The 23,414-nt window shown below is 44.5% G+C and overlaps 1 protein-coding gene across 3 annotated transcripts; it reads right to left on the bottom strand.

Moving 5' to 3' along the window:
- Window positions 1-1,739: 1,739 nt before the first annotated feature.
- Window positions 1,740-22,555, bottom strand: LOC139264260 (interferon-induced protein with tetratricopeptide repeats 5-like). 3 transcript variants are annotated; one of them, XM_070880434.1, is made up of 4 exons: window positions 22,514-22,555; window positions 12,258-12,435; window positions 8,458-8,594; window positions 1,740-3,911 (listed from the first exon to the last, which is right to left on the bottom strand). In XM_070880434.1, exons 3-4 carry the CDS (start codon window positions 8,460-8,462, stop codon window positions 2,459-2,461), a joined length of 1,458 nt encoding a protein of 485 aa, XP_070736535.1. In that variant the 5' UTR covers window positions 8,463-8,594; window positions 12,258-12,435; window positions 22,514-22,555; the 3' UTR covers window positions 1,740-2,458. The 3 variants fall into 3 exon arrangements, with proteins under 3 accessions (XP_070736535.1, XP_070736534.1, XP_070736536.1); XM_070880433.1 differs by having other exon boundaries at window positions 8,458-8,582; XM_070880435.1 differs by lacking the exons at window positions 12,258-12,435; window positions 22,514-22,555 and having other exon boundaries at window positions 8,458-8,650.
- Window positions 22,556-23,414: the final 859 nt, after the last annotated feature.

Raw genomic sequence — 23,414 nt, 5'->3', positions numbered from 1 at the left:
GTCATAGGGAAGCTGATAATGTCCATCCTGCATGCCTACAGCATTTCAGTGACCTGTCTAATGCAGCAATGTGTGGCTTGCTAAGATACAGCGCAAATGTCGACAGCGGAGGCCTGAAAGGAACCCGACGCGTAGAACGACAGTACCACGGTCACCTTGACCTTGAAGGACAGTGCGGTCCTGATGGTGCTGGAAGGCTGCAGATCTCCCCTGATGAGCAGACATATTTCACTGATAACCTCTTTGTGGAAGCGCAGCCACCAAGGCAGGTGTTCTCGGATAAGTTGAGGTAAGACCTCTTCTCCCTGTAAGTGTGGTGAGTGTATGATCTTGTCTTCCTCATCAGTCTGGCATTGGGCATATAATGCTATCGAATATACCTTCTGCCATTTCTAGCCTGCAGCATCTGCGGTGTCATCAAGACAAGCTGAGAAATGGCTGACCCCATTCCAGTAACTATTAGTATAATACCGATTGTTCACAAGCAATAAGACACCTAAAGTAGATTCCAATCATCCACAGTATGATAAGATGTTTGTTTAGATGTTCATATAAATTAAAAGAACTCCAGAGTACATCCAAACTCCCCAGAAGTTGAAGCAGCCTTTTAAATGGAGCGACCTGTGATTTACAAAATGGGGTCCTTACCGCTGTGATTACTTCATGTCAGTTCAATTTTTTCACAGCAAATTTTTCAGCGAGCCAGATTTTGGCCAATATGTGTGCAAGGTGCTGAAAGTCACGCTCGCCGATATTGTGGGCATTATACCTCATTTCAGCATTAAAATGGACGTTAAGTGGGTGGTATGCATGCAAAAATAACGGAAAGTCTAGCCCTCAATCTTTAATTATATTCAAGATAGATGTAGCTAAATTTTTGGGAACAAAGCAAATTAAGGGATATGGGGATAGTGCGGGAAGGTGGAGTTGAGGTAGTAGATCAGCCATGATTTTGTTGAATGGCGGAGCAGGCTCGAAGGGCCAAATGGTCTACTCCTGCTCCTATTTCTTTTGTTCTTATGTCTTCAGGGCTCTCCAATTTAGTCCCTCAGCTGTCTGTGTAACATCTCCAATGTCTTAAAAAATTAGTTTCCAACATTGCACAGAGCTGAAACAATACCTTCACAGAAGGGCTGAACCCTTCAGGGGCTGCTTTACCAATAAGTCTAAATATGATGTGAGGCGTCTGCAGCCTCTCCCAATGTTAGGTTCTCCCATTGTCCCATTCCTCTGGACCTTCCCAACCATTTCTTCCTAACCTTTCTCTAATAGCACTATGGCTACAGCTAGCAGTGCAAGGGCCATGTTTCACTCCACAATCAACAGCTGTGTTAAAGGCTGGTCTGAATGTTCCTTACAGAGCTGGTACAGTTCACCATCACAAAGTATGGACTATGAGTGACACTTACTGTCAGCATTAGCACAGATCAATAACACAAATATCATTTTAGTTACAGTTTCTTTTTATTGGTTATTTTAACACAGTCTCTGATATTACAGCAAATTAATAATTCTGGTTGGAAAATCTATATCTGCAACTATTAAGCTTTATTGATTTTAGCCATTTAAATCTATTATTATATCCTTTAGCCATAAGTCACCCGATGGAAATTAACTGCTTCCATTGAAGGGGCTAGAAATCAGGGAGCTGCGGGCGGCTCGTTACAGGGAGAGAGAGAAAATAATCCTTCTTCACGCGTGATACCGGCCATCCTGTGTAAAGCAGAGAAATCGGTGGGGACTGTACTCACAAATATCGATGCATTTACAAACAAAAGGCCGCTTCGACTGAAAGTATTAACAGTGTATATTAAATAATATAAGTTGGATGAGTATCCTGCCAAACTTGTTCATAGATGAGAGAGCATCACAGCATCTTTCAAACACTGGGATAGAGCCTCTGCTAATTTGCCCTCGTTTTATCAGTACAATCCAGGTGAAATCTGCCGAACCAGCACAAAAGATCACGGGAACTCGAGCAAGATTTACATCAAGCGTAAATCAAGTATTCCGTGATCTTTAACGCTGGTTTAAAAATCTACAAAACTGGCCCCGCCCACAGATCGAAATAACGAGGATGGCGAGTTTCTGCCAATTGCGCCCGTTTGAGGAGGGTTTTCAAATTGAGCTCATTTTCTTAGGCCCCTGGGCACTAGTAGGCATGATTTAGAAGTTTTACAAATTATTATATTTAATTTACTTACAAACTGACTAGTGTACAACAACGAAACTAATAAATGGTTCAGTATATCTACCTTTAAGTCATTTTCAGTCATTTAAAATCAGGTTTCCCGCAGGTGAAAGGCTGGTTCATTAAAGATTTTATGTCTGTGAGTATGCAAATGCATTCTAGCGGAAACTTGAACTGTAACCTATGTAGCGTAATTTACAACTAAGTTCCCAATTGCGCCAAAGCAGAAACTCCACCCAATGTGTTTAGTTTTAGCTGGGTTAGTCATCATTGACTGATAGAAAGGCGTAATTTACAAAGAGCACTTAGATATTCTTCATTGCCACAATCAAACTCCAAGGCCTTTTCAAAGCATTCAATAGCTTTGCACTTCTTCCCATCCTGCTGGTGCAGTAACCCAAGAACACCAAAGGCCTTGCTGTTTCTGGGATTCCTGTCAATTTGTTTTGTTGCAATCTTTCTCAAGTTTTCATGACACAATTGCCAAGCTTTTGTGTCACGTTGAAATTTAAGTCCTTCCAGAAAATAGTTGATGGCATTTGATTCCGATCTTTTCTGGTGCAGTTCAAATAACCCAATCTGCAAATATACGGACTGCTTATCAGGATGATTATCTTCTAATTGCAGGAAATCGCTGTAGATCTTCTCTGCTTTGAGATATTCCCCATTTAATGAACAGATTTTTGCAAAATCTAATCGTGCAAAAATAAATGATGGCTTCTGCTCAAATGCCTTTTCAAAATGGTACTTGCATTGATTGATCAATTCAGCTTTCTGTTGAAAAGCAGGATTGCTAGGGTCTTTGCTGCCTGGATGTTTGATCAACTGATATACTTTGTTTCTGTAACACAGACCTACTTGGTGGTGTAAGAAGGAAGAGTGTGGGATAATTTCTAATGCTTTCTTCAACAGCTCTATAGCTTTTTCCACATCTCCTTCTTTTCTCAGAAATCTTGCTGCATAACGAGTTACATATGGAAGATCAGGGGACTTCTGCAATGCTTGTTCAACTAATTGCAGTGCTTTCTCCTTTTGTTTAGACTCTTGCAGTTTTAGAGCCAACAGCACCATGGCGACAGAGTCATCTGGATCAAGTTCCAGCACACGTCGCAACTGCTTCACTGATTGACTGGGTTCACCATTCTCTGAGATACCAGGACCTCCTTCCAGACGAAACAGAACAGTCGCATAGCCAGCATTCCATTCAGTATCATCAGGATCTTCCTCCAGAGCTTTCTCAAAACATTCCTTTGCCTCTTCATAGTATTGAGCAGCAGAACTCAACAGTGACCAACCCTTCTCCCCGTATACTTCAGGTATCAGCGCTGTATACCGAGAGCCATCAGTCAATTGTTTACAGATCCTCTCCAGCTTGTCGAGGTAGGACTGGGCCTCTGTCAGTTGGCCCATGTGATAATATACCCAGGCATAGTTTCCATAGGTGATGATGCTTCTTCTTTTAAATTCATGTTCATGATTTTCCCTCAGAATTTTTTCAGCTTCCTTTAAGTTTTGAATTGCCTCTTCACAGTTGCCTTGCAGACAGTTTACAAAAGCGAGGTGGTTGTAAGACATGGCCTGATATTTCACACCAGCCTGTATTAAATTGTGTAATCTATACTTCATGTCCTCCAAGTCAATACTGTCTTTCTGTGGGGCCCACGTGAATTGACATTGAAGCTCGCCGAGTTTCGCTTTCAAACAATCGTTCAGTGTGTTGCTGTAAGAGAACAAAATAATCAAAGCCCATCTTATAGAAACATAGAAATTAGGTGCAGGAGTAGGCCATTCGGCCCTTCGAGCCTGCACTGCCATTCAATGAGTTCATGGCTAAACATGCAACTTCAGTACCCCATCCCTGCTTTCTTGCCATACCCCTTGATCCCCCTAGTAGTAAGGACTACATCTAACTCCTTTTTGAATATATTTAGTGAATTGGCCTCAACAACTTTCTGTGGTAGAGAATTCCACAGGTTCACCACTCTCTGGGTGAAGAAGTTTCTCCTCATCTCGGTCCTAAATGGCTTACCGCTTATCCTTAGACTGTGACCCCTGTTCTGGACTTCCCCAACATTGGGAACATTCTTCCTGCATCTAACCTGTCGAAATCCGTCAGAATTTTAAACGTTTCTATGAGATCCCCTCTCATTTTTCTGAACTCCAGTGAATACAAGCCCAGTTGATGCAGTCTTTCTTGATATGTCAGTCCCGCCTTCCCGGGAATCAGTCTGGTGAACCTTCGCTGCACTCCCTCAATAGCAAGAATGTCCTTCCTCAAGTTAGGAGACCAAAACTGTACACAACACTCCAGGTCTGGCCTCACCAAGGCCCTGTACAACTGTAGTAACACCTCTCTGCCCCTGTACTCAAATCCCCTCGCTATGAAGGCCAACATGCCATTTGCTTTCTTAACCGCCTGATGTACCTGCATGCCAACCTTCAATGACTGATGTACCATGACACCCAGGTCTCATTGGACCTCCCCTTTTCCTAATCTGTAACCATTCAAATAATAGTCTGTCTCTCTGTTTTTACCACCAAAGTGGACAACCTCACATTTATCCACATTATACTTCATCTGCCATGCATTTGCCCACTCACCTAACCTATCCAAGTCACTCTGCAGCCTCATAGCATTCGCCTCGCGCTCACACTGCCATCCAACTTAGTGTCATCCACAAATTTGGAGATACTACATTTAATCCCCTCGTCTAAATCATTAATGTACAATGTAAACAACTGGGGCACCAGCACAGAACCTTGCGGTACCCCATTAGTCACTGCCTGCCATTCTGAAAAGTACCCATTTACTCCTACTCTTTGCTTCCTGTCTGACAACCAGTTCTCAATCCACGTCCACACTACCCCCAATCCCATGTGCTTTAACTTTGCACATTAATCTCTTGTGTGGAACCTTGTCAAAAGCCTTCTGGAAGTCCAAATACACCACATCAAGTGGTTCTCCTTTGTCCACTCTACTGGAAACAACCTCAAAAAATTCCAGAAGATTTGTCAAGCATGATTTCCCTTTCACAAATCCATGCTGACTTGGACCTATCATGTCACCTCTTTCCAAATGCGCTGCTATGACATCCTTAATAATTGATTCCATCATTTTACCCACTACTGAGGTCAGGCTGACCAGTCTATAATTCCCTGTTTTCTCTCTCCCTCCTTTTTTAAAAAGTGGGGTTACATTGGCTACCCTCCACTCCATAGGAACTGATCCAGAATCTGTGGAATGTTGGAAAATGACTGTCAATGCATCCGCTATGTGTATCTAACTTACATTTATAGCTCATATATAATCAATGTAGCAATGCTGGTAAAGTCACAATAGCAGAACAGATGTGCAGGTCAGTGCACGTGGGCACAGAACACCTCCCTGCAGCCTGACTGCCTGGTTTCGCTCAGTTTGGGGGAAACCTCTAGAAATCCCGTAAGGGTCCTGGAGGCAACATAAAATGAACAATTGGCTCATGAGTGCCAGCAGAAATCCACGATTATCCCTTAATATGAACATAGGTCGGAACATAGGAACATGTTCCACCATTCACTTTATCATGGCTGATCTGTATCACAACTCCATCTACCCACCCTGGTTCTGTAACTCTTAATACCCTTGCCTAACAAAATTCTATCATCACAGTTTTGACATATTTAATTGGCCTAACTGCAACAACTTATTGGGGGAGAGAGTTCCAGATTTCCACTACCCTTTGTGTGAAGAAGTGTTGTCTGACATCACCCCTGACTGGCCGAGTTCTAACTTCAAGCTGATGCCCCCTTGTTCTGGTCTCCCCCATCAGAGGAAATTGTTTTACTCTACCTACCCAATCAAATGCTTCAATCATCTTAAACACCTTAATTAGGTCACCCCTTAATCTTCTATATCTGGGGGAATACAAGCCGAGTCTATGTGAGCTGTCCTCATGATATAACCATTTTAGCCCTGGTAAAATTCTAATGAATCTGCACTGCACCCGCCGCAGGAGCAATATATCCTTTCTGAGGTGAGGTGCCCAGAACTCAATGCATTACTCCAGATGTAGTTTAACCAGAGCTTTATACAACATTAACATAACGCCTACCCTTTGTATTCCAGCCCCATTGAGATCAAGGCAAACAATCCATTCACCCCTTTCATTATTTACTGTACCTGTTCACTAGATTTAATGATTTCTGTACATGGTCCCCTAAATCTCTTTGCTCCTCCGCAGTTCCAGGCTTGTCACATTTGGAAAATATTCCGATATTTCTTGGCTCCAAAGTGGATGAGCACACATTTCCCCACACTGAACTCCATCTGCTAGTTTTTCGTAATCACTTCATTTATCAATGTGCCTTTGCAACTGTCTAATCCCATCTGTATTATTTACTGTGCCACATAACTTAGTGTAAGATTCAGCGAAAATATCGACAGCAAAAACTTAAAGTTCTGGACATTGCTTGGACACATTTTCTGTTACTGCAGAGAGCAGACAACATTAACTTGGGGCAGGTCCAAACCCTTCCCCTGAGTGCTCATAGACCCAGGGACAGATCCCAAACCCTTCCCGAGTGCTCTCAGATTCAGCGACAGATCCCAAACCCTTTCCCCGAGTGCTCACAGACCCAGGGACAGATCCCAAACCCTTCCCCCGAGCACTCACATGAAAGTTGACTGATTCTGTTTTCATAAACCAGCGGCACACTGACAATGATACATGTTTATTGTTATAAAACAGCACATCCTTTGAGTAACCATTAGCAACACACTTCGAGATTGCTGATTGTGTCTTTTATAAAATGCACAATCTATTTGTACAGTCGCAATGCATGCAACTAATAACCCTACACTGCCACCCTCTGGAACCTATTGCATGCACCAGTCCCAGCTCTCACAGAGAGGGAGGGAATACAGGGAGTGGAGAGAGACAGAGAGTGAGTAATTCCACCGTCACCAGTCTCCTGCTGTGAGAAATGTTCTATTTTCATTGCAGCAGTCACAGGGAGGCAGGTTTAGGAAGGAGTTTGCCCTGAGGCAGCTGCCTTGCTGTAAACATGTTTCAGCTATAAACAGATAGGTCCAGCTCCACTCATTTCAGTGGGTTTGAAATCAATGGCTTTGATATTAACCCCTCACACCTGGGAGAGGGTCACGGAGAAGTCAAACAGTCAAATACGTGAAACGTAGCCCTAACCCAACATGCATGGGATCTCGCAGTCGGCTGCAAGTAAATGCATCAGGCAGGTGATTGATGGGTTGTTTGTCAGTGCTGGAGGCATATAAACTTCCCCTGTGATGACAATAGCCAGAATCAGCGGGCACTCGGATTCACATCTTTGGCTGGCTTCCCACAGGGGCAGGCTGGCATCGACTGCACACACGTGGCAATCCGAGCACCCCACAGATTAACCAGGAGTATTTGTCAACCGCAAGGGATTCCATTACATCAATGTTTAGCAGGTATGTAACCACAAAAAAAGGTTCATGCAGGTCTGCGCCAGATTCCCTGGGAGGTGCTATCATGCTGCGGCAGCCCAGAATCCTCAACATGTTCAGACCTGGAACCAGCCTTAAGGGCGAGGTGACAAAGGATATCCCCCTCAAACCTGCCTGATGATACCTCTGAGGAGCGTTACATCAGGAGCCATTTGTCAACCTGATGTGTTATTGAGCAAGCCATTGCTATGCTCAAGTTGCGCTTCAGGTATCTGGACAGGTCTGGAGGCGCCCTTCAGTACTCACCAATGAGGGTCTCCAGCATAATCGTGGTGAGCTGCATTCTGCACAACACAGCACAGCAGCGAGAACTAAAGGTGAAGAGGAACAAGCCGCTCAGCACACCTCATCAGATGAGGATTCCAATGACATCCAGGGACGCCTGATTAAACCTGGGTGCAGTCTTTGTCCTCCTTCCTTCCATAACTCTGCCTGCACTCCTTCCAGCCCAATGTAGCTAACTGCAAACCTCCTCCTCCACTGCCTCTGTGAACTGGCCCTGTCAGTGGTCGAGGTGAAATCGCATCATGCAGGTCAGTGTCACGCCCGCTCACGTGCATTAGGGACACGAAAGCTGGAAGTAAAATGATAAAGAGGAATCCCCATTGAATAGGATATTTGCACACGTTCCACGATGTTGTGCTTTGGTCGCCCGCCATCGCCCCTCCCTCACCCTCACTCTGATCCCGTCTCTGCGTTAATATCGTGGTCAATGTCACTGTTATTTCCTTAAAATGTCAGTACATCTAATAATGTTGTGTAAAGCAAAGTGATTACTGACCTCATGATGGTGATCTGGATTTCACTTGTACTTCAGTCAGCAGATCAGCCGAAACACTGTGCAATGTTTGTCTTCCTGAATATTTTTATAGCCACTGGGATCACCTGATTTTGAGGAATTGGTTCCTGAAAGTGAAACTGGAAAGTGAAACTGACCAAGTCTGAGATTAGCCATCCAGTGGTTAGTTCCTCCCTTCCCCTCCCCCGCTCCGTGACCTCACCGGCTGTTGCTCAGTGGAACCTCTGGCTCGGTGATGTCACTTGATCACCGCAGCCGAGAGCAGCGACCACGTGGAGGTTTGGGGAGAGGGAGACTGAGGAATGGGGGCTCAGGGGGAGGGAGACTGGTGAATGGGGGCTCCGGGAGAGGGAGACTGAGGAATGGGGGCTCGGGGAGAGGGAGAGTGGGAAATGGGGGCTCAGGGAGAGGGAGAGTGGGGAATGGGGGCTCGGGCAGACGGAGACTGAGGAATGGGGGTTCGGGGAGACGGAGACTGAGGAATGGAGGCTCGGGGAGAGGGAGAGGGAGAGTGGGGAATAGGGACTCGGGGAGAGTGAGAGTGGAGAATGGGGGCTCGAGGAGAGGGAGAGTGGGGAATGGGGGCTAGGGGGGAGACGGAGACTGAGGAATGGGGGAGAGGGAGACTGGGGAATGGGGGCTCGGGGAGACGGAGACTGAGGAATGGGGGAGTGAGAGAGTGGGAGACTGGGAATGGGGGAGAGGGAGACTGTGGAATGGGGGCTCGGGGAGACGGAGACTGAGGAATGGGGGCTCGGGGAGAGGGAGAGTGGGGAATGGGGGCTTGGGGAGAGGGAGACTAGGAATGGGGGAGAGGGAAACTGGGGAATGGGGGCTCGGGGAGAGGGAGACTGGGAATGGAGGAGAGGGAGACTGGGGAATGGGGGTTTGGGGAGAGGGAGAGTGGGGAATGGGGGCTCGGGGGGAGAGAGACTGGGAAATGGGGGAGAGGGAAACTGGGGAATGGGGGAGAGGGAGACTGGGGAATGGGGGAGAGGGGAGAGGGGAGAGGGGGAATGGGGGCTCAGAAAGAAAGGGAGTCCAGGTGAGGCCTCACCAAGGCCCTGTATAGCTGCAGTAAGACCTCCCTGCTCCTATACTCAAATCCCCTAGCTATGACGGCCAACATACCATTTGCCTTCTTCACCGCCTGCTGTACCTGCATGCCAACTTTCAATGGCTGATGTACCATGAAACCCAGGTCTCGTTGCACCTCCACTTTTCCTAATCTGCCGCCATTCAGATAAAATTCTGCCTTCGTGTTTTTCCCCCAAAGTGGATAACCTCACATTTATCCACATTATACTGCATCTGCCATGCATTTGCCCACTCACCTAACCTGTCCAAGTCAGCCTGCAGACTCTTAGCATCCTCCTCACAGCTCATACCACCACCCAGCTTAGTGTCATCTGCAAACTTAGAGATATTACACTCAATTCCTTCATCTAAATCATTGATGTGTATTGTAAAGAGCTGGGGTTCCAGCACTGAGCCCTGCGGCACCCCACAACAAGATTTCTAATTGGTCCTTTCTCATTACACATCACCCAGTCTAGGATGGCCAGCCCTCTAGTTGGCTCCTCGACATATTGGTCTTGAAAATCATCCCTCATACACTCCAGGAAATCCTCCTCCACCGTATTGCAACAGTTAGATTAGCCCAATCTATATGTAGATTAAAGTCACCCATGTAAACTGCTGTACCTTTATTGCACGCATGTCTAATTTCTTGTTTGATGCTGTCCCCAACCACACTACTACTGTTTGGTGGTCTGTACACAACTCCCACTAGCGTTTTCTGCCCTTTGGTATTCAGCAGCTCCACCCATACAGATTCCACATCATCCAAGCTAATGTCCTTCCTTTCTATTGTGTTAATTTGCTCTTTAATCAGCAACGCTACCCCACTTACTTTTCCTTTCTGTCTATCCTTCTTGAATGTTGAATACCCCTGGATGTTGAGTTCCCAGCCTTGGTTACCCTGGAGCCATGTCTCCATGATGCCAATTATATCATATTCATTAATTGCTGCCTGAGCAGTTAATTCATCCATTTTATTACGAATACTCCTCGCATTGAGGCACAGAGCCTTCAGACTTGTCTTTTTAACACACTTTGCCCCTTTAGAATTTTGCTGTAATGTGGCCCTTTTTGATTTTTGCCTTGGGTTTCTCTGCACTTCACTTTTACTTTTCTTCTTTCTATCTTTTGCTTCTGCCCCTATTCTACTTCCCTCTGTCTCCCTGCATAGGTTCCCATCCCTCATTTATTGAGACCGAGCACATGGAGCGGTTTAGAAATGTTGGTACTGAGCTGAGTTTAGGACAATGTGACCTGTGAGAAGTGCCCCAAACACTCAGCTCACTGCCCTTTGCGCAATCTCTCGGTTTGGTTCCGGTTGGTCTGTGCCGACCGGGTTTGACATGTGAAGACCAAGTACAGATCAGCTCAGACTGAGGTTCGCAGTTCAGAATTGTCACCTTCACACAGAACCGGACTCCAAACCAGATTCCAAGGAGATAGAGAGAGAGATCGGGCCTGTTATAAGTGGCATCAACTGGAGAGACTGACCTCACCTGGTGCAGTGCAGGGGGGTTCTGGCGATGGTTTCAGGGTGAGTATCAGTGAGTTAAAGTATTACTGCTAGTTACACGTAGGATATTGAGACATGATACCTATTACTATTAGATGCATATAAACTATCAATGAGTTTATGGGCTAGAACCTCCACTTTTGTGCTTATCGCCCAAAAATGGGCATTATTTCCGGCGTGGGCGTTAAAAAAGGGTTTTCAGATCAACGGCTCATCGCCCTTTCTCAAAACACCTAGTTTACAGTTTTGAAAATGGGCACTACCGCGAGCGATATCAAATGGGCAGTAGCGTTAAAGTTTTTTGACCTACTGCCGTAAAGTGTGGCCGCCCTTAACAACAGCATGGCAACGCACGATTCCCGCGATTCAGGAGGTCAAGGGTCATGATGACATGTGCAGAAGAGGAGACAGAGTGAGAGGGAGCTCAGAGGCACTGTAAGTGTGTATGGCTGTAGTGTTGGACAGTCTAATGGGACTCAAGGTAGACAAGTCCCCTGGTCCTGATGAAATGCATCCCAGGGTATGAAAAGAGATGGCGGAAGTTATAGCAGATGCATTCGTTATAATCTACCAAATAATGGTAGAGAAGCTACAGGCTCCATCATTATCACTATTATCACTATCACTGTTGTTATAAATGCCCTTTATACTAAAGAAAATATAAAATATAAATTATAAATATACATATAAATATAAATATAAATGTGAGTGGATCTATCAGTAAACGACCCTTAAATAACTCACAAATGATAAGCTCCTTGTGTAAGCTGCCTCCTCACTTCCTCCAATGTTCAAAATGGCGTCCGTAGTGTTGAGTTCTGTGAGGAAGGCCAGTTAATAGCAGCTTTTCTCCAGTGATATTTTCAGTGAGCGATAAGCCGGGCGATGTGTGGGCGATGTGCTGAAAGTTGCGCTGGGCGATGCGGGCGATCACCTCAACGATGTGACAGGAAAGTTGGGCCAGCAATTTTCCGGCGCTGTTCTGGCCCAACTTTCCACTTTTTAATCAAAATGGGCGATAGCCTGCCATTTTGGGCGATATATGGGCACTAGCCCAGCGATCTGAAGTGGAAGGTCGAGCCCATAAGTCCATGCTTCTGGCAAACTGATATTATCAAACAAAATGCACACACAAGACAGTTAAAAAAAATTCAGCTACATCTTTTACTCAGAGTAATTTTATACATACCTTTGCCATTTGAGATGCAGTATTATTTTTTGCTCCAAGATAAACCATGGCCAACGCACTGGAGATGCTGAATGGAGAAAAAAAGATGTTGCCAGCTTGATTTTTTTTCAACCAGCTTTCTGAATAGGTCAAGGGTGAAATGGCAATTTGCTTTGCTCAGGTCCTCCATTGGTTAAAACTGCAGGAAAAATGAATATAAAACAAATATCCAAAATGATTTTGGTACAATAAGGTTCTCAAGAAAGTTAATGAATTACCAGGGTTTGCAACTGAACAGAGAAATTGGCTTATGAAGAATCGCAAACTGAGTGTTGGTCTGCAGTGAAACATTTACAATCTTCTCTGTAGAATTGGTCTCAAGTTATTTAATCTCTACATGTCTAAGATTCAAATATTATTGTTTCTCATTAACCAACGTGCTGAAACAACCTCGGTTGATTGATGAACATCAGTGAAACAAAGACTTCGGTCTCAAGGCATCTCTAGCAAAACCAAGATATGTACAATATTTGGAAAAATTATAAAACAAAGGGAAATGGTAAGGCCTCAGCACAGCTCCCTGGAGAAAGTTGTCTGATATATATTGCATCACGAAAACTGTCTATTTCCATCTCTGTAACACCGCCTGACTGCCCCTCTGCCTAAGCCCACCTGCTGCTGAAACCTTCATTCATTCCTTTGTTACTTCTACACTTGACTATTCGAACACACTCCTGGCCGGCCTCCCTCGTTCTACCCTTCGTAAACTTGGAGTCTCCAAAACTCTGCTGCTCACGTCTTAACTCACACCAAGTTCTGTTCACCCATCACATTGGCTCCCAGTTAAGCAACACCTTGATTTTAAAATTCTCATCCTTCTTTTCAAATCCCCCCATGACCTCACCCCTCCCTATTTCTAAATTTCTTCAGCCTTACTGCCCTCCGATATATCTGCGCTCCTCCAATTCTGCCCTATTGAGCAGCCCGATTTTAATTGCTCCTGCATTGGCAGCCGTGCCTTCAGCTGCTAAGGCCCTAAGCTCCGGAATTCCTTCCTTCAACTTCTCTTTCCTCCTTTAAGACGCTTCTTAAAACCTGCCTCTTTAACCAATCTTTTGGTCATCTGCCATATTTTATTGTGGCTCGGTGTCAAATGTATCTGTTTTGTCTTGTAACACTGCTGTGAAGCACCTTTCGATGTTTTACTATGTTAAAGGCTCTATATAAATAAAAGTTATTAATAATAATTGGCAGCCTTTTGCTACTCATTGCTCTTCCACGCTGCAACACTCACACATATGGATCGATATAGCCGAGATAGCAATTGACAAAGCTCATCCAGTCAGGAAGATTAGTGCAGCCCCTGGAACAGAAGCCCTAGGAGCCATTCAGCCCCTCAAGCCTGATTAATTATTTGATTAGATCATGGCTGAATTTGTGACACCGAGTTTGTTGGGTTTAACTTCTGCAGGTAGCTTATGACTCTAGGTCATCGAACAGATTGCTGAACTTACACAACCATACAGGCCTCATCCTTAACAGATTCTGTTTCATTGTCTAAAAGTATCTTGACAGTCAGCCACCTTCCATTATCCATGTCTCTATCCTCATTTAATCTGAAATACTGTCTTGCACAGCTGGTAAATTAAGCCATTTAAAATGTTTAAGGGCTAGACTTTCCCAGAGAGCCCCTCAACACCCGACTGCCCGGCCAGAAAAACCACTAATGTTTGGTAAGTAATGCTGGTGAAAATTTTCACTTTTAAGTTAAAACTAATTGAAACTAATCACCCGGCGAGAAAATGGGTCTTGCACCATTATTCTCATCGGTTTTCTCGGCGGTTAAGGGGAAACTAAGTAAAACGGGCGTTTGTCTGGTGTGCTCCAGATATGTCATCTTGAGGCTAGGGGCTAGAATTTCCATTATTTTTGCATGCATACCGCCCACTTAACATCAATTTTAACGCTGGAATGAGGTGCAATACCCATATATCGCCCACTTAGCCACAAAATGGAAACTGATTCCCATTTCTCGGTCACTTATCGCCGAGTGTTATTTTCCGCATGTGCGTACCGCTGAAAAAAATAATACGGGGCGCAATCATCAGAATGGGCGATCCCAACGCACAGAATATCACCCAGCATTACTTTCGGCACGTAATTAACACCGAGATTTAATAATACTGACCGCCCACTGTTTTTTGTCATAAAGACCACATTTGCCAAAACTAACGCCCAGTATATCGCCCATCCCTACTGTCTGCATCTCGTACACATTTCACCGATAATATCGCTCACCGAAAAAAATGCTGGTCAAAAGTTGAACTAACCGGAACTACTCACAGCGGTATGGACGCCATGTTCTAAATCGCAGGTCGCATCATTTAAAAGGCTGCTCTGCTTCAACCTTGGGGGAGTTCAGATTTACTCTGGAGGTGATTGGAGGTGTTGTGAACATCTGAACAAACATCTTTTCATACTGTGGATGATTGGAATTTACTAGATGTCTTAGTAGGGGCATTATTCTTTGTGAACAATCGGTGGAAAACACATAGCTGTTGGAATGGTGCCTGCCATTTCTCACTCTCTCTTGATGACGACTCACATGCTGCAGACGCGAGATGGCAGAAGGTACACTCGGCAGCATCATGTGGCCAATGCAAGACGTGACAGACTGATGAGGAGGATCAGACGTTACACCCCCCGCAAGTACAGGGTGAAGCAGTCTTACCTCAACTTGTGCAACACTACCTGCCTTAGGAGACTGCGCTTCGACAAAGTGGTTATCAGTGAGATATGCCAGCTCATAAGGGAGATGGTGGCATCATAGCTGCAAGACTCTGATGTCAGGAGCTCATAAATGAGCGCTTTGCTTGAAATAACGTTGGTGGTATTTACAAAGCTGAAACACTGCTGGGTGTGCAGGTCATACATCCATGGTGTGCATTACCTTGGTGACAGTTAAAGTTTAAGTTGATTGAAGTTAAGTGTAATTATACCCTTTCATATTAAGGAATCACCAGTGTGTCTTCAGTGCAGCTAGCTGAGCCAATGCGCAACAAGGTTATGTTAAATAAAAAACATTTACTCTGACCATTTGTCTGAAATGATAAGTATATCTGTAAAAACCAGCCCACCCCACCCCCGCCCCAGCCCACAACAAATTTGTCACATTTACATCATTACAATGGTCCCCATTTCCCACAATATAGAACACAAATGCAAACCAACAAGGTAGTCCCCTCGCCCCTTGCACTGACCCTCCCCCCAAAATAGCAGCAGCAACCTAAAAATATGCCCCAGACAACACCTGCGGCCATGCACCTCACTTTCCTTCCCCCCCACCCCGCCCCTGCTGCTTCTCTCCCCACCTCTATCCCTTCCCCTCCTGCCTCCAAGCTGCCTGGCCGAGGAGCTCCTCAGATGCTGCTTCATTGGGGCGAGGGGGATGACGGCCGAACCGCTGCTTCGACAGATACATGAGAGGATGGTCCCAAGGTGGGAATGTGCTCCTAGCTAGAAGCAAGATGTTGCTCCTGGCTCTCATGGCAATGGGGGTGCAGCATCTTGGGGTGCAGTGCCGCGCTCTGGGATCACTGGGAGCCCTCTGCCACCAGCGTTCCTGGTTAACAGCTCCAGGGCCTCCTCCATCCCTTCCATGTTATGTGTTATTTGTTGGACAAAAACTCAGTGCCAGCTATGTTCCTGGTACTTAGTTGGCTTTTTGCTGCTGGTGAATCTCCCTTGTGGCTCCCACAACAGCTAAACAAGCACACACCACACCCACTCACCGTTTCAGTCCCTCTCTGCTCCCTCTCTCTCTGTCTCCTCTTCTGCGTATGCAAGGATGACCCCTGACCTCCTGAATCACGGGAAATGAGCGTTGCCATGCCGTTGCTAAGGACGGTGACACTTTACAGCAGAAGGTCAGAGAAATTTAACGCTAACGCCCATTTCAGATCGCTCGCGATAACGTCCAATTTTTAAAATGGAGACTAAGGGCTTTGAAAATGGACGACAAGCGGCGATCTGAAAACCCATTTTTACGACCCATGCCAGAAATAACACTCATTTTTGGTCGATCTGCACAAAAGTGTAACATCTCGCCCTCGGGGTTCTAAAGGCTACGTGCAGAAGTGTGCATCACTTTCTTAGACTAACTGTCTTCACCCATGTTGCATCATTTTATCCTGCATTTTATCCTACCCATAATGCTTGCAGCAGCCATTTTGCCTTGCGTTCATAGAACAAACTACAAAGGCAAATATATATTCCTCAACATACACTGATAGTTTAAATGAGCTTTCCATCACTACTTTCAAATATTTGTCCTTGTGCACAAACTATTATAGGGATAGATGTATTGACAGATCACAAGATAATTCCGGATGAGAAGACCATTTGACCCACATTAGTTCATCCATCCACAGGTGCTCTATAATCCTCCCATTTCATTATAGAATTCTTTCTTAAATGCAACCTGGGTTTTCACCTGTACGACTCCATCTGGAAATCTAAACCAAGTGTTGCTCACTATGTTAAAAAGAACGTCCTGATATCAGTCCTAAAGTTATCTTTTACGAGTTGGAACCTTTGTCTCCTTGTTTTACTCCCACATTTACCTTTTCCACAACATTTACTATTTCTTTTGACTCTGTAATATTACCTCTCAGACTCCTCCTTTCCAGACTGGTCTTTTTTCATATCTCAGACCACAGCAACCAAGGATCAGTCTCATTGATCTTCTCTCTGCTGCCTCCAGCACTAGAAGCTCTCAATTGTATCTTGGTGACCAGAATTGAACATAATACTTGAAATGTGATCTAACCAGAGCAGTTATGGTTTGATCATTGACTTCCTCTGATTTATATTCAACTGTTTTGGTGATGTAGTTCTACATTCTAGTAGCTCTGTTGATTACTTATATATGTTTAGTATTGAGTCTACCAAGATATCTCGGTCTCTTTTTACATCAGTCTTAGCTATTTCAGTGCCATTCATGAGGTACCAGTGTTGCATAGAATTTTACAGCACAGAAACAGGACATTCAGACCAACTGGTCTATGCTCCACATGAGTCTCATCCTACCCTACTTCATCTCACCCCGTCAATATATCCTTCTATTTGTTTATATATGCTAGTGCTGTTGGGGAGGAGTTAAACTAATGTGGCAGGGGGATGGGAACCAATGCAGGGAGACAGAGGGAAACAAAAAGGAGACAAAAGCAAAAGACAGAAAGGAGATGAGTAAAAGTGGAGGGCAGAGAAACCCAAGGCAAAAAACAAAAAGGGCCACTGAATGTAAAGGGGCTGCAGGAGGGGTCAAAACTAAAAATCATGGATTAAAAACTAGTATTAAAACACTCTACCTAAACGCACGCAGCATTCGAAATAAAGTAAATGAGTTGACGGCACAAATCATTACAAATGGGTATGATTTGGTGGCCATTACAGAAACGTGGTTGCAGGGTGGCCAAGACTGGGACAGGGGTATCTGACGATTCGGAAAGATAGACAAGAAGGGAAAGGAGGTGGGGTAGCTCTGTTAATAAAGGATGATATCAGGGCAGTTGTGAGAGACGATATTGGCTCTAATGAACACAATGTTGAATCATTGTGGGTGGAGATTAGAGATAGTAAGGGGGAAAAGTCACTGGTGGGCTTGGTTTATAGGCCCCCAAATAATAACTTCACGGTGGGGCGGGCAATAATCAAGGAAATAATGGAGGCATGTGAAAAAGAAACGGCAGTAATTATGGGGGATTTTAACCTACATATCGATTGGTCAAATCAAATCGCACGGGGTAGCCTGGAGGAGGAATTCATAGAATGTATACGGGATTGTTTCTTAGAACAGTATGTTACAGAACCTACAAGGGAGCAAGCTATCTTAGATCTGGTCCTGTTTAATGAGACAGGAATAATAAACGATCTCCTAGTAAAAGATCCTCTCGGAATGAGTGATCACAGTGTGGTTGAATTAGTAACACAGATTGAGGGTGAGGAAGTAGTGTCTCAAACGAGCATACTATGCTTAAACAAAGGGGACTACAGTGGGATGAGGGCAGAGTTGGCTAAAGTAGACTGGAAACACAGACTAAACGGTGGCACAATTGAGGAACAGTGGAGGACTTTTAAGGAGCTCTTTCATAGTGCTCAACAAAAATATATTCCAATGAAAAAGAAGGGCGGTAAGAGAAGGGATAACCAGCCGTGGATAACCAGGGAAATTAAGGAGAGCATCAAATTAAAAACCAATGCGTATAAGGTGGCCAAGGTTAGTGGGAAAATAGAAGATTGGGAAAACTTTAAACGACAACAAAGAATGACTAAGAAAGCAATAAAGAAAGGAAAGATAGATTACGAAGGTAAACTTGCGCAAAACATAAAAACGGATAGTAAAAGCTTTTACAGATATATAAAACGGAAAAGAGTGACTAAAGTAAATGTTGGTCCCTTAGAAGATGAGAAGGGGGATTTAATAATGGGAAATGTGGAAATGGCTGAGACCCTAAACAATTATTTTGCTTCGGTCTTCACAGTGGAAGACACAGAAACCATGCCAGAAATTGCTGGTCACAGGAATGTGGGAAGGGAGGACCTGGAGACAATCACTATCACTAGGGGGGGTAGTGCTGGACAGGCTAATGGGACTCAAGGTAGACAAGTCCCCTGGTCCTGATGAAATGCAGCCCAGGGTATGAAAAGAGATGGCGGAAGTTATAGCAGATGCATTCGTTATAATCTACCAAAATTCTCTGGACTCTGGGGAGGTACCAGCGGATTGGAAAGCAGCTAATGTAACGCATCTGTTTAAAAAAGGGGGCAGACAAAAGGCAGGTAACTATAGGCCGGTTAGTTTAACATCTGTAGTGGGGAAAATGCTTGAAACTATCATTAAGGAAGAAATAGTGGGACATCTAGATAGGAATAGTGCAATCAAGCAGACGCAGCATGGATTCATGAAGGGGAAATCATGTTTAACTAATTTACTGGAATTCTTTGAGGATATAACGAGCATGGTGGATAGAGGTGTACCGATGGATGTGGTGTATTTAGATTTTCAAAAGGCATTCGATAAGGTGCCACACAAAAGGTTACTGCAGAAGATAAAGGTACGCGGGGTCAGTGGAAATGTATTAGCATGGATAGAGAATTGGCTGGCGAACAGAAAGCAGAGAGTCGGGATAAATGGGTCCTTTTCGGGTTGGAAATCGGTGGTTAGTGGTGTGCCACAGGGATCGGTGCTGGGACCACAATTGTTTACAATATACATAGATGACCTGGAAGAGGGGACAGAGTGTAGTGTAACAAAATTTGCAGATGACACAAAGATTAGTGGGAAAGCGGGTTGTGTAGAGGACACAGAGAGGCTGCAAAGAGATTTAGATAGGTTAAGCGAATGGGCTAAGGTTTGGCAGATGGAATACAATGTCGGAAAGTGTGAGGTCATCCACCTTGGGAAAAAAAACAAAAAAAGGGAATACTATTTGAATGGGCAGAAATTACAACATGCTGCGGTGCAGAGGGACCTGGGGGTCCTTGTGCGTGAATCCCAAAAAGTTAGTTTGCAGGTGCAGCAGGTAATCAGGAAGGCGAATGGAATGTTGGCCTTCATTGCGAGAGGGATGGAATACAAAAGCAGGGAGGTCCTTCTGCAACTGTATAGGGTATTGGTGAGGCCGCATCTGGAGTACTGCGTGCAGTTTTGGTCGCCTTACTTAAGGAAGGATATACTGGCTTTGGAGGGGGTACAGAGACGATTCACTAGGTTGGTTCCGGAGATGAGGGGGTTACCTTCTGATGATAGATTGAGTAGACTGGGTCTTTACTCGTTGGAGTTCAGAAGGATGAGGGGTGATCTTACAGAAACATTTAAAATAATGAAAGGGATAGACAAGATAGAGGCAGAGAGGTTGTTTCCACTGGTCGGGGAGACTAGAACTAGGGGGCACAGCCTCAAAATACGGGGGAGCCAATTTAAAACCGAGTTGAGAAGGAATTTCTTCTCCCAGAGGGTTGTGAATCTGTGGAATTCTCTGCCCAAGGAAGCAGTTGAGGCTAGCTCATTGAATGTATTCAAGTCACAGATAGATAGATTTTTAACTAATAAGGGAATTAAGGGTTATGAGGAGCGGGCGGGTAAGTGGAGCTGAGTCCACGGCCAGATCAGCCATGATCTTTTTGAATGGCGGAGCAGGCTCGAGGGGCTCGATGGCCTACTCCTGTTCCTAATTCTTATGTTCTTATGTTCTTATTTATCTTACATTTAATTATCAAGCTTCCCCTTGAATGCTATTCACCTCAACCACTCCCTGTGGTAGCATGTTCCACATTCTCACCACACTCTGAATAAACAAGTTACGCCTGAATTCCTTATTAGTGACTATTTTATAATTATGTCTGTTAGTTTTATACTCCCCGCAAGTGGAAACATCTTCAGTACATTTACCATATAAAACTGCTTCATAATTTGAAAGACTTCTGTTAGGTCACCCCTCAGTTTCCTATTTTCTAGACAAAGGAGCCCCAGTCTTTCCAGATAGTTGTGCACACTCAGTTCTGGTATCATTCTTGTAAATCTTTTTCCCACCGTCTCCACTGTTTTTCTATACTTAAAAAAATATATGTGGATACGAGAACTGTGCAAAACACATCAAGTTTGGTTTAACCCAGGTTCTATATACATTTAACATGACTTCTCTGCTTTTGAATTATATTCCAGCTGTTTCGACTCATCAACCTGTTTATTATCCATTTCTCGGATTTATAATGAATTCCCACAGCATTGAGTTTGATTTACAAACTTTACATGAGGGACTTTATGAGGTGCCTTTTGGAAGTCTAAGTACAGCATAGCATAATACTTTACAAAGTGCAATTGAGATGGTTCATCCTCAAAGAGGACAAATAGGTTTTTTGAGGTGGGATCGTCCCCTTCTGAATCCGGAGCCTACTGTTCTCTCGGATAATGTGAGACAGATGCTCCAGATATTGATTCCTGCTGATTTGATTCCAGTATTTTACACTGAATAAAGATTGTAGTTGCCTGTGTCCGTTTTATCCCCTTTTCTGAACATGGGCACCACACTGACCTGCTTTCAATCTACTGGTGTCTCCCCAGTGTCCAGCAAATCACTTATAATGGTGGCCGGTGCCTCATATCTCCTCCTCAGGCTCTTTCAGCACTTTGGGGATATACCATAGACCCCAGTGAGTTATTCATTGGGAGCCTTTTCAGCTTGTCTAGGACTTCATCTCATTCATATCAAAGAGTCGTTAGTGTTACTTTGCTTCACTCTGGAGTGCGCATGTTTCTCAGACCCTCCCATGGGAATACTTGCAGGAAGTAATCACACAATATTGACAATCCTCCGTTATGGTTCTGCTTACATGTTTTATACCTCTTCCCTGACTGTCCTCTTACTGTTTGTTTGTTAATCAATGTTGGGACAGGTTTGTTCAGCCTGAGCTTTAGGATCAGTGTGTCTTGATCCTGCACTTTCAGCATTACACCTTTAAAGGTATTCCAGTTGTCCTCCACTGAAATGTTGTTGAACATTCTCCACCATTCCATAGGCAGTAATTTTCCCCTTATTTCATTGAATTGATCCTTCGTAAAGTTATACACCAAGCTGCTGGTCTTGAATATATCTCACTCCTAGTTCATGTCAAACTTTACCCACTATAGGTGATGGCCCCCAGGTGTGCTATAACTGGTCTGGATCCTGTGCGAATACCAATTCAAGGCTCGCACATTTACCAACTCTGAATGGAAAGAACTCAGGTATTTCTATTTGGTTGATTGACGTCTTCCATTAAATTAACCTTCCTGTTCTTGCATATCTTCCCTATTTCTTAATCGAGCAATCTGACCTTTTTACGTTCGTCTGGGTTTCTGTATTATACCCTCGTGTTGGCTCGGATACAACGCTTGAGAGCTCCACCCAGAGTGGATCATTCTGTAGTTTTCCCCCAGCCACAGGATTGACTTTAGTTACTGTCCAGGTATCTCTGACATATTGGTCTATCCCATAGCGGAAATGAACAGCCCGATCACAACTCCGAAAGCGGAACCATGTGTATTTCACTCTCCCCGGTAGCGCTTGTTCACAGTACAGTACAAGAGAGAAAGGACAGATTGCACATGGGGGGAGTGGACGGTGTTTATCCGCTGCACTAAAAGGGAATTGATCATGAAGTTAGCGAAGGTTTGCAGCGCTGACACGGAAATGTCGTGTCACTAAAACCCCTGGCAGAGATATAAAGACACTTACCTTATGCGCTGCTATCGTTCAGCATCCAACACTTCCTCTCACTGTCTTCACTTTGCTCTGTGCGTCACCTGTGTGGCGCCTTTTAACCCGGAGCAGCCGCCCCTCCACCCCCGGATTGACAGGACTGCTCTGTTATCCATCAGAGCGGAGGCGGTCCTCTTACTGGGAACACAAGGCATTTCCTCTTTTTTTAAAGTTGATGCGGAATTAAAACTTGCAGAGCTTGTGAGAAGTGTACATGCAAAATTAGAAAACTACCAAAAGCTGGCACAACCCCAAACCTGTAACCCCCTGAATCCAGCCTGTGACAATTGGTTACACTCAGTGTGTAGTAGGGTAGGAGTAGACCACGAGAACAAAAGTAATTTGCCTTGCTCTGGTCCTCCATTATTTAAAACTTCAAGAAAAATGAATACAAAACATAGATGTTCAGAAGGATTTTAGTATAATAAGACCATCAAGAAAGTAACGAATGACCAGGGTTTGCAACTGAAGAGAAGGATTACATAAGAAATATAAACATAAGAAATAAGAGCAGGAATAGGCCATTTGGCCCCTCGAGCCGCTTCTGCCATTTAATAAGATCGTGGCTGATCAGATCATGGACTCAGCACCACTTCCCCGCCCACTCTCCATAACTCTTTATTCCCTTATCGCTCAAAAATCTGTCGATCACCGCCTTGAATTTATTCAATGACCCAGCCTCCACAGCTCTCTGGAGCAGAGAATTCCATAGATTTACAACCATTTGAGAGAACAAATTCCTCCTCATTTCAGTTTTAAATGTGCAGCCCCTTATTTTGAGACTATCCTCTAGTTTTAGTTTCCTCTATGAGTGGAAATATCCTCCCTGCATCCACCTTGTCGAGCCCCCACTTTATGTTATCTGTTTCGATAAGAT

Source organism: Pristiophorus japonicus, chromosome 5, assembly GCF_044704955.1.
Source record: "Pristiophorus japonicus isolate sPriJap1 chromosome 5, sPriJap1.hap1, whole genome shotgun sequence".
In the NCBI taxonomy this organism is placed as follows: Eukaryota; Metazoa; Chordata; class Chondrichthyes; family Pristiophoridae; genus Pristiophorus; species Pristiophorus japonicus.
This window is presented reverse-complemented; position numbering and strand designations above follow the sequence as displayed.